This window comes from Oreochromis aureus, linkage group 2, assembly GCF_013358895.1.
Source record: "Oreochromis aureus strain Israel breed Guangdong linkage group 2, ZZ_aureus, whole genome shotgun sequence".
NCBI classification, from domain to species: Eukaryota; Metazoa; Chordata; class Actinopteri; order Cichliformes; family Cichlidae; genus Oreochromis; species Oreochromis aureus.
The window spans coordinates 10,449,943-10,462,595 of NC_052943.1; the positions used below are offsets into that span (position 1 = coordinate 10,449,943).

The 12,653-nt window shown below is 40.0% G+C and overlaps 1 protein-coding gene across 1 annotated transcript in view; it reads left to right on the forward strand.

The window, feature by feature from the left end:
* The window catches only part of LOC116329067, a 27,732-nt gene continuing 15,079 nt past the window's right edge, over window positions 1-12,653 (forward strand). The window contains exon 1 of the mRNA XM_039617414.1: window positions 1-67. Within this exon, the coding sequence (XP_039473348.1) occupies window positions 46-67 (22 nt within the window). The 5' untranslated portion in view covers window positions 1-45. The remainder of the gene's footprint in view (window positions 68-12,653) is intronic.

Here is a 12,653-nt window from a genome sequence, read left to right on the forward strand (position 1 = left end):
TTCAGTTACAAGACGGATTATTGTGTCTAAGGAAGATGATACAAAATGTTGCAGGATGACATTCAAGGTAAGAACTGCACTGGAAATGTTTAAGAATCATTTGCAGCATTTGCCATAATGCTGCATTACATTTGTCTACAGAGCTGTGGAAAAGACTTGAGGCACCACTCATCTCTTTATATTTTGCTTCAAAGGAGTCTGACCTTTTTGTCGTTTTTAAAGTGGTCTTGAGCAAGAGTTCTCCAGATTTTCTGACAGTCTTTCAAGGTTTTACTGTCTGTGAGAGATCATTTTGAAAGGATTTGTTTTTTTCACTTAATCTGGTCTTTAGTTTGACGTCATTGAGCGTGTCTGGGCCCAAACTCCGCTTCAGGTCCCTAAATCAAACGATCACTGCAGGATCACTGCAAGTTAAAAACTGTCTAAATTCTTTCATCTGTAATAAAATGATCAGAGTGGCTGCTCTACCAGGTGTAACAATTAAGTTTAACATCCAGGCATCCATGAAAACGGAATTTATTAAATTTAACGGAGTTAGAAGTTAGCAGGGAGTTAGCTTGCTAGTTTCCATCTAAATATAATATACCATGTTCTGACTGAGGGATTTCTGAAACAAATTAAGACGTACAGCTCTGCTAACACTTCCGACATAAATGAAGACAGGAAAGTAAACAGCAGTGACGTTTGTAGCGTTACTGAAGTTTGGCTAGCTGGTATATAATGATGCGCTACGTGATCGCTAGCGACACAGCTATGTTAGCATAATATAAACAGCGAAGCTTGTGGATGAGCGCTAACCTTTTTCCACTCGAGAAAAGTTAATGTGAGGGTTCCCGATGGTCAGGGACAAATGCAATCACATGGCAGGATGCTGTAAACGGACCAAACTTCAGTCAGGAGAACAACTAATCCATCCACAATACGAGGTTAGTCATTAATATACTGCTGCATGGGCTGGGCTGTAGTTACATCATAAGGTTTTAAAAACTGAGCTTTAAAATGAATAGTGGTAATAAAAACCGAGAGAGGCCGACAGTGATCACTGACTGTTTTTAGGGGCTTTTTGAGATTAAATAGAACAAGATACCAAGCATTAAAACATGTTAAAAACACAAAGTCTTATTAAATGCAGGGTAGTTTGGGCCCGGAAGCAGGATTCATCACTTCATCACTTAAAGACCGGATACTTGAATCAAGTATAAACAAGGCACCTAACTCAAGGTATGACAACTTAGCAAACAACCACTTTTAATTCATATGATTCTATATTTAGGAAATAGAAACATACTCGCTATTGCATAAATACATCATTTGTTCCCATTTCTTTAGTTCAGTCTATGGAAAATGCCAAAGATGACTAACAAAGGTGATTCTCAAAGAGCTGTTAGCCAAAAACTTGGCATATTGCAGTATGCTGTGCAGCGTGTCTTTAAAAAGTTTGAGTAAACTGGGCAAAATGGAGGAGAAAAGAAGAAGTGACATCCCTAAAAACACTATCTACAGCAGATGAAAAGTTGTGAAAGTCAAAGAAAAAATTCCCAGCAAAGATCTGACACAGGACCTGAAGATGCACCAGCCCTTCAGTTGTTCCCTGTACTGTTCACCTAAGCCTCATCAAAAATGGTCTCAGTAAATGGGAGCTGTTAAGAAGCCATTCTTAAGGTAAACAGAGAGAAAAGGCTGAGTTGCGCCAAATTACACAAGAACTGGACTGAGTCAGTCGCAACAGGTCTGATGGAGCGATGAATTCAAATTTGAAGTTTTTGGTTCAAATTACTGTCAGGAGGTTAGAACCGGTACAACAATGAACATCTACAGGCTGTGTCATGGTTTGGAACTGCATTTCAGCCAGTGGTGTTAGAGACCTTGTCAAAATTGATGGAATTAGTAACACAGAAACGTACCATCAGATTTGGATCCACCATGCAGTACCGTGTGGAAAGCATCTGATTGCCAACAGCTTCATTTTTCAGCATGACAATGATCCCAAACGCACTGCCAAACAAACCTAGATAGAAAAACCACAAAATGCATCACTTCAGTCATGGATTGGTCTCCACAGAGCCTGGACTTCAACATTATTGAAGCAGTCTGGGATCATCTTGACAGAGAAGAAACCAAAAGCCAACATTCAAAGAAGAGCTTTGAAGGTCCTTCAAGGAGCCTGGAGAGCTATTCCTGAAGACTACTTAAAGAAAATCCAAGCGAGTTCAGACTGCGTTGAAGAATAAATGTGGTCACACCAAATGTTGAGTTTCAAACTTGTCGGGAATGACACAAGACATCACTAGATGTCATAGAGAAGTGTGACATTTGATGTATGATCCCTAGCAATGCTAAAAATGGCGTTTGCTCATTAATTGGCTATAAACACAGATGAGACTCATCATTTGCTGTTTTAGCATCTCAAATCATACTTGCAGATGAAGACACAGTCAGATGTTGTGATCTTCATTTCTCAACCGGTTGAGACAACATTCCCTTTCAAAATTCATGGACTACTAAAGTAAGTACACACCTAGTATTCATAGAAGTCATCGGCATTGTATTGATGAGAACATCCAAATAAAACACAGTGATATGTTTCAAGGGAAAACAAGCTAATGCTTACTTTGATTAATGTTTAGAACATTTTAATATGGCTTTTCCAGCAGTAGTGCAACAATTTCAACCCCACAGTCATTACTGTTGCATCTTCTAATACCTCGAGTATCTTAAACCATATGAAGTGTTGCCTCTATCTTTGAGGTGTCTCTGGAGGCTCTGAATGTGCACACACACAGACTGGTGAAATGGCCTGTGAAAACCGCATGGCTCACTCCTCTCTATCACTGCTCTACAGCTCGACCACGCACACATATATATGCCCACACTCATATACACACACACACACACACACACACACACACACACACACACACACACACAAAATGTTATTTTCATCACTTCACAGGGCATTATATTGACTTACATTTCATTTTCAAAGGGGAAGTGGGTCCCAACATTGTGACTGTGTAAACAAATTTATGTTCCCGCAACATGCGTCACTCTCTCACACACACACACACACACACACACACAGTCTCTTTCTCTTCCATTTCTCTCTCTCTTACAGTAGCAAATGAATTCCCGCTCCTGCTGATCGTAGCCGTTCACTGCTATCTGTCTTCATTCCTGGGGCTTGGGAGACAGCTGGTAGCGCTGTACTAGGGTGAAAGATTATTCTCCACTATCTCCTGCTCTCTACACAATGCCCCACATCAGCAAGTGGATAACTAGCCTCTGCTCCCTTGCTCTCCCTTGCTCTCCCTCTCTTTCAGCTCAATCATGAAACAATTCCCAAAAGTGGGCTTTAATTTGCATGAACAACAACGCTCGTTCAGGCTACTTGGAAACAGCTTTCCTCCTTAAACGGGTGGCTCATTTTACAAATTGACAGATAAGACCAGTATGAATCTGTACATAGTGCTACACGGGATAACATTAACACACGTCGACAGATTGAAAGTATTCATTAGAACAATGGCAGTACATGAACTATTAATAGATACTTTATTTATGAATGCAAAAACAAAGCCACACAAGCACAACATGTACTCCGTGATGCATGGCGGGAGCTCTGCAGGCCTGGAGGCTGCAGACACTTATTATAGCCTGGAGAAAGCCACCATGTTGCACCAACTCAACAAGAAACCTGCTCTGTGTGTGTCTGTGTGTTTGTGAAAAGGCAGAGAGAGAGATTTATAGTGTGTGTTTTAGGATGATTGTGCTTCTGAGTGATTCATTGCATGATCTGGGATAGAAGGTCTCCTCCTCCATCAGGGAGACAGAGAGAGAGAGAGCAAGAAGCTGTGTACAGGGTCAGTAAGTGACCACAGTCTGGCCATTGAAAGAAAGGACCACGTCAGGTCACAGACAGAGGAAGTGAGGAGTGAAAACTGAGAGCGGCTTTGTTCTCATTCTTTCCAGCACAATATATAAATATAACATGTTTCGCTGTGGAAATTATTGCTGAGGCACCCAAAGTTCCTGAGAACTGAGACAAAACATAACAGACTGCACACCCAGCAGGGCCTTTTAGTTATTTATTTAATTTTTTAAAATCAAAAATACTAAATGTTTTAGTAATTGCAACAACTCCTGTGTGATTTATTACATAATATATATTTACACTTGGTAGGTTTTCAGTATTTTCTGAACAAATTCTGTAATTATGCTGTGAAAGCACATAACAAGGAACACGAGGCTCCACGTGAGAGGAGGACTCTGGACTCTGTAGCTGTTCTACTCTTTACTTTTCTGTATGTATAACACATTTAGATTTATTTTATTTTTAAAAGTATCTACCAACTTCAGAATATCATTCTACTCTATATGAGAAATAAGCATAATAATGCTCCTGAATGTATTCACGAGATGTCACAATGTCCATATTTCATGTCATTATGTCTAAATGACTGTACGACTTCCTTATTACCTTCACAAGCCCGTTAAATGTGACTTCACTTATAATGCTTAAGTAATCTCATTGTGCAGAGGGGTGTGTTTCTACTCCAATTTGTCATCATCAGACTGAAGTTCATTAGGTTGACATTTCCGGTGTATGGTCATCCACGCACACACCCACGCACCCTCAAGGACAAAGCTTTTTACATTCCCCAAACCTATAGGCCAAGAAGCACTACTGATGACATCATCTTGGGCATAATGATAATTGTAGTCAGATTAAATTAAATCAGCAACATTATGTTTTTATTCTATTAACTGTGAGATCATAAGATGTTGTCTCATCATCATTTACTTGTTGTCTTTTTTTATCATTTATATCTCAGACCTGTGTTAGGGTCTCTCCAGTGCATGCAAAAATCCCCTTTTATATTCGCGTAGGTGTGTGTAAGGTGGGAAATATGCAGCGTTAAACAAGATGAATCATTTGTGGTCAACACATTCGCCTAACATGTGAAAGATCCCCAGTTCAAGACTGGGAGGAGACACAAACCCTGTCTCAGGGGGACACAAGATAGTGTGCCTCTAATGACGGTTCCAAACCCGGTTAAATGTCCTGAATCAATCCACTGCAGTGGATCCAATCTGGTCTTGAAGCGATGAAGTATGAACCTGCTTCCGGGTCCAAAGTGTTTTAATGCTTGGTATCTTGTTTTATTTAATCTCAAAAAGCCCCTAAAAACAGTCAGTGATCACTGTCGGCCTCTCTCGGTTTTTATTACCACTATTCATTTTAAAGCTCAGTTTTTAAAACCTTATGATGTAACTACAGCCCAGCCCATGCAGCAGTATATGAATGACTAACCTCGTATTGTGGATGGATTATCTCAGTTGTTCTCCTGACTGAAGTTTGGTCCGTTTACAGCATCCTGTCATGCGATTGCATTTGTCCCTGACCTTCAGGAACCCCCACGTTAACTTTTATCGAGTGGAAAAAGGTTAGCACTCATTTTCCAGCTTCACTGTGTTTATATTATGCTAACATAGCTGTGTGGCTAGCCACCACATAGCACAGCAGCTAGCCCAACTTTAATAACCCTACAAAAGTCACTGCCGTTTGGTTTTCTGTGTTCATTTATGTCAGAAGTGATAGCAGAGCTGTACGTTTTAATTTGTTTCAGAAACCCCTCAGTCAGTATATCATCTTTAGATGGAAAATAGCAAGCTAACTCCTTGCTAACTTCTAACTCTGTTAAACTTCATAAAGCCTGTTTTCATTGTTGCCTGAATGTTAAACTTAATTGTTACACCTAGTAGAGCAACCACACTGATCATTTTATTAAAGATAAAAGAATTTAGACAGTTTTTAACTCACAGTGATGCCGCAGTGTTCGTTTGCCTTTGGGACCTGAAGCGGAGGTTGGACCCAGAAACGGCTAATGAGGTCAGACTTAAATACCAGATATGGAAATAAGGGAGTAACCGTGGATTTCTATTCTCACCCTACAAACACTGTTGTTGTTCATCTACACTGAAGAAGACCATAAAAAGAATCATCAGTTGTATCTATAAAGAAGTACCCAATGCAAAGTGGTTATAAATCATTTGAAAGATGGGGATGATTACCAAAGAGGCTGTTGGCTGCTTGGATCTGCCTCATTTATCCTCTGCCAGTGGTGTATTGAAGTTCAATAGCAATACAGCGGCTTTGTCTAGTACGGTATTACTATAGGATTGCTTGATCTGACCAAAGTGAGACAGCGACCTAATCTCATTCCAGAACATTAGCATGATAATAGGCAAGTGCAGGAGGGGTGCAATAGATGGAGGTGGCTCTGCGACTCTTGATGAATCAACCTACACGTTAAAGCTGACGTGTACATTCAAATAGCTCCAAGTCATTAAGAACTCTGTCAGAGGGAGTTTTTCAAACACACAGTGCCTGATTATTAGATGTGGAGTGTCACGATCAGCTGCAACCATCTTGTGAAAGTGAAGGAAGAACCATTATCACAAGATAAGACGGAGTCTTTTGATGCGCAAATATCTTAATGATGGCCAAAAGTCTTGGTAGCCCTTTATAACACAGCCTACAAATAAGGATTGTAATTTCCATGTAATTAAATGGATTTTCATTGTATTTGATTTGACCAAGTATTTGTAAGTAAATATAATTACATTGTAATTTAAAGTGTTTAATTTAAACTTTCACCTATGAAATCTACTAAAAAAGGGTTTTATGTATTAATTTGATAATTGTTCCAGCGGCACAGTGAATGTTAATAAGCCTGTTATAGACGTATTCCTGCAGCTGCCATCTGTCCCTGTTTCTCAGTCTTTTGTCCTTCTAAACCATACAACAGTTTCATAACATTATCTATTTTATCATTTTCACTTTATTAAATTTAAAAAATAAGGCTTTTATGATCATCTGCATCTAATCTCTGACTTAAATCATAAAACAGGAGACCAGGCCAAGTCATATGGTTTGTATCCAAATCCACCAGCCTGACTTCTGGCGCCCGTCTGTGAACATCACACTGCTTTCTAAGCTAGAACAAAACACTGAACATAAATTTCAATTTCAAATTAATGATATACCAGAGCAATTCACGGGAGACGAGCGAGGAAGATGGAGTCATAGGAAGTCAATACTGATCTCTGCTCATCTGGAAAGTTAGAGTTGTAATAACTGTTGTTCCGGCAAAGAAGAGGTGTGGGGGTTGAAGGCCACTGGGGAGGATGAAGAAGAACAAAAATGTTCAGATGTGGGCGTATGGAAGGACATGTGCACAGGAGAAGCAGCGAGGTTTGCAGACAAAGAGGAGGCTGAATGTGCGAGAGTAAAAGTCAGGAGGGAGAGAGAGGGATGATGAACGCATGCGAGTCAGCCATGAATTCTTCTTCTATATTACAACGACCCAGGAGACCCTGTTACAGAGCTGGTCAATATCCTTCAGCTTAGCCTCCACATATATATATTATATTTGATTATTTTGGGGATATATGCTGCAAACAAAGACAGAGCAGGCAGAGCAGACATGCACACATGGGGGAAGAAAATACAATCCCAGCAATTCATCCGCTCTTCCGCTGAGAATAACCAGGTGAATTCATTTTTTAAGGAGCATCTTTCTGTTCCCCCTCCCTCAAAGCGTGATCTGTTATTGTGAGGTCTAAGCTCATGGTCATTTAAAAAGCCCACCTACTTCCCTGTTTTACCCTTTTTTCAGTTTATGCTGTCACGTCTGTTAAGCCCTCATCCCAGCTGGGCAGAAAAACAAGAAAGCAAGGTGTCCATCACCGGGCGTCAGTATAAGCCAGATTGTGTTTCCACCTCTTTCTCAGTTGCTGAAACTACTTTACATCATCATAGCACCCTGGCTTTGAGAGCCTGAACTTCAACCCAGTGTTTTGTGTTAATACACTGTAATTTTCCATTATCGATTTGTCCTAATGTATGTGTTTAAAAATAAAATAATAACAAAATGAGACAAGCTTGACCAGAGGAAATGTTTTAAGGTTATTGAAGGGGAACTAGACAACAGCTCAAAACACTAAGGAGACCTAAAAGCATTTAGCTCATTCATTACCTCAGTCTGAGAGCACAGACGAGGCTGAAAGCACTGGGGGCCACAAAGGCAGACAGACTGCCTGTGTCTGGAGTCTGAACCCAGATCTACATCTAGATTGAGGCCATTCTCCACCGTCTAGCACTGGCCGTCCACCAGCAGAAAGCCCTCTTTTCAAACACCCAGATGCTGCAGGCTGTAACTGTGGCACATATTTTTAACAAGGAGTCTGATGAATATGTTTTTACTCTATTCTACTGCATTTGTGGATACACGTTCATTCAAATGTATGTACATTATGAGTGAGCCTTGCTCTCAATTTCACTCGTCACTATTATATGTTAAACCTCTGAAGGGGCGACAGCAGATTGAGCTGCAAAGATTACCAGAGCGTTGTGGTGGGATGTGGTGTGCTTATGGCCCAGTTTCTGATGCATGACAGATCTATAAATTCACTCTGCGCTTTAGGGTAGCAGCTTTTTCTTAATGTATTTACATCCCACATAACCACAGGAGCATCAGACCTCAACATCTCAGGTGGAATAGCACCTAACAGGACAACGACAAGTATGAAAGACTAAGACCGCATTTATACCACTGGAACTTCCCCCAGTGACTAGGAACTTTTGGAGGTAGTGTATTTCCACCACAAGCACCAACGCCTAAACTAGGAAGGACCTATTTTACTCTCTGCTCACGTCAAAAAAGTGCTTTGTGACTGCTTTGCCACTGGTAGTAGTCTCTTTTACAGAGTTTAAAAAAAGTATACAAATCAGTACATGACACTCAGCAGCACCACTGTTTGATGTTGACTGATAATGCTCTAAACCACAGTGGAAAGACAGACTTCAAAATGCATTGAGGGGGAGGAAAGATCGAGCATATTTAAGGTCACACTGGTCTGTTCTTTTGTTTTTGACTTTGTTTCCCAGTACCAAATCCTATAGATATCCAATATTTGGAAAATACCTAAAAAAGATTTATTTCTCTTGCACAGGCATTAATGCTTTACTCCATGTGGACTTAGAGTCAGATTTCATGTCTCATCAGTACCTCAAACCCATAACTGTAACCTCCAGATCTGTTTGCAGTCCAATGCTTGCTAAGCCCGTGGAATCGAGAGAATACTTTTCAATAAAAGTATAAAATAAAAGTGTTTTTCAAACTTCAGTGTTTCAGCTGAAAATGAGAGTTACATGACAAACCAGGTGTAGTTAGTATAAAACAGGGCAGGGAAGTCAAATATAAGGTCTGGGGGCCAGAATCAGCTCAGCAAAGACTCCAATATGGACCATTGGACGACTTTGGAAAATGTGAAGGAGTGCATAGATTTTGAGCTTTTAACTGTATTTTCATAAGCTTTTCCTATTGATACCCCCCCACCCCCACCCCCGCCACTGCCATTCATAATACATCAAAGTTATTAAGTAATACATAAAAAGTTAACTGACAAAAAAGTTCCTGTTTTTCCACTATCTGCTATATAAATGTGTTTTTTTAAAACAATTAATCTACAGTAATCAGAAAACTAACAGAAAAACTTAATATTTTACAATTATAGGATGATCTGTGCATTAACTGCCAGAACATTTTCTGTAATTTTACACATTTATAATATAGTCCGGACCACCTAAGATCAAATTAGGCTGTATGTGGTCCACGATGTAAAACGACTTTGACATCCTCGGTCTGGAATAAAAATAGTTCTGACTTGATTAGGATGGTCAGTGTATTCCAGGCTTTACTGCCCAGTCAGTGTCTCATATATGCTTTATATATGGGCGTGTCGTCTTTGGTAAGCTGTTCATGCATTGAATTCTAGCCTCTGGATACAAACAACAGCTCTGTTGCTTTATCTCAATTCACATCATGAGGAACTTTTTAGTACAATAGCACAGCACGCCCAACTTAGCTTAAACTATAGACAGAATCCCCCACATGTTGTGTTTCTTCCCCTTTTTTTTAACTGTAGAAAAATATTAAAAGACTGTATTTTTTTTCTAACAGAGAAAAATGGGCAGGACTTCCCCTACCTCATAATATCTCGCACGCTTTTCTTCTGTAGAAGAATAGCTGTATTTCTCCTTTTGGATAGTGAAGCGCTATATGCTTTTACTGCTGGTGTCATCTCATGCATAGTGAATGAGAGGGGATACGGTAAGTTAATTGGTAACCAGTAACAGGGAAATGGCCAAGAGGAACATAATGACTGAGCTGGCAGAAGTAGGTCGCAGGGTACTTTCTATGTCATGTTGAATGCCATCCATCCGCCCTCTCCTGTTTCTCTCCAAACTACCATTTTAAAGCCATTTCATCCTCTCTCGCTCTTCACTCCCCTTTTCTTCCGTGCCCGCTCATTGTTAGCAAACTCTCCCTCGCTGCCTCTCTCCGTGTCCTTCCATCGCTCAGAAAATCTCTTTAACAGAGTGAGGACCTTTTCCTCTCCTCCTCCAGGCATCTATTTGGTGCAGTTAATGGATAGTTGAGAATTGGGGGAGGAAGGAGGAATGAGAGTGGAAGGGGAAGTATGGGTGGTGTGGGCTTCTCTTTGTCTGTAAAATACTATTGATAGGAGACTGGCCAAATCACATTATGACACAGCCGTCTTTAGACTTCTAAATCTGTTACCACACTGCACACACACTGAGATCAGCTCTATTTAAATTGTGTTCTTCAAAATAAAAGCTATGAATCACAGTTTAGAATATCCCACTGTCTGAATTTCAATCATGGATTCCCTTAGCAGAAGAGGTGCTGGGGACGGAGGCTCCTTTCTGATATGACCGGATAAATACTTACTTCTTTACTGTTCTATCCATTACATCCTCTCTTCTCTTTTTCTCTTCAACAGGCCAATTTAAATTTTTTCTCCTCCCATCATTACTCCCACTTTGTCTGTGATAGCCCACTGGAGCTGGCGTGTTGCCTCCTTTGCTCCCCGCATGTCTCGATGTGAATCTAATGGGTAAATAATGACTACACATTTCGTCTTTAACTGCTGGCTGATCAGCGTAAGAGGCCTCTGTAATTTTTCTCTCGGTCCTCATTGATTTCCAGTATAAGAGGCCAAATAAGATCCAGGGGAATACTCATTATGGGTGGGTGAGACTGGGTGTTGCCTCTCCTCTAATGAAGCCTCTAATGGAAGACAAAAAGGCAATTATATAAACCAAAGAAAGAGGACACCTCGCTATAATTGTAACAGGACCTTGGTAATGTTTTGAAGAAATAAATTGGGGAAATAAGATGAAGCTCGGGTAGAAATAACACCTCCAGCTACTTCAGCAATCACAGTCTGCACAGAAACCACGCTGAATAAATTACAAGGAACACCTTAACGGCACAGCTCATGCATCTGCAAATCTTTTGCAAAGCTTTATGGACTAAAGAAAAAATATTGCAAATTAAACGTTCAGTTTTTGAAGTCAGATTGCATCTATCTATCTATCTATCTATCTATCTATCTATCTATGGTTATGTCCTTCATGCTGTTAAGACTGTGTTGGGAAACACAGCAAACCTTCTGGGAATGGTACATACTGATGTGCCTCCCTGGAGGAGTTGAACTACCTGTGCAATCTCTGTAGAGTTTCAGTATCTCCTCATGTTACCAGTACTGACACACTGACCATAGCCGAATGCAAAACTAGTGAAAAAACCAATCAGAAAAGATGTGGAGGGAAAAATGTCATTAGCCTCCACCTGTAAAACCATTCCTGTTTTGGGTGTTGTCTCATTGTTTCCTGCCTAGTGCACCTATTTTATTGTTCTTGTAACAGTGACAATAAAGAGCTATTCTATTCTATTCTATTCTATTCTATTCTATTCTATTCTATTCTATTCTGTTGTTAATGTCACAACACCAAACCAGCTGAAGTGGATTAACAAACCCCTCTCTGCAACTTAACATGTAACTAATTTTCTATACTCTGATTAAAAAGTGTTCCTTTGATTTTTTGGCCAGTGTATATTCACTTAATGAGAGAGAGCTGATGTCCACACATGAGGACAATTTGAGACTGAGCCCCACGCATCTCAAATCGAAGCAAGTTTTCAGCATGTTGCACTGGTTTAATTGGTAACACCTGTGCTTCCCAGTCCGATGACAAGACTTAATGTAATCTGTGAAAATGGGCAAGACAGAAGGAGGAAAAGAGAGAAAAAGCATTACACTCTAAGTAATGATAAAGCCAGCATGAATATTAATGTAAATTGCTGCCACTGCTGATTTGTTAATGGTATGGCTCATCATTCCTCATGCTGTTATGCAATTTAACTGAATGTTTTCATTCTAAAAAAAAATCCTTCCTTTTTTGTCACTTCTCTTCATTTTTGTGTTCAGAAATGACTTCTTACTTTTTTTTCCTGTGACACAAACAAATAATATATGTCTTGTTTTGCCTGACACATTTCCCGATGGGAAGCACAACTCAAAATCTTCACAAAAAAGCCGGCTTTGTGGATAAGAGAGCGCAGAATTTGGGAGGAGAGAGGAATGAGAGAGACAAAAATGGAAAGGAGAGTATTATATTCAGTAATTTGATTTTATGTGGATCCTCCGTGAGCTTGAATGAGCCTATTTCCTGTCATTGTGTGAGAGAATTTAAAGAGTATCTGATGGATGTGGGTCTCTGC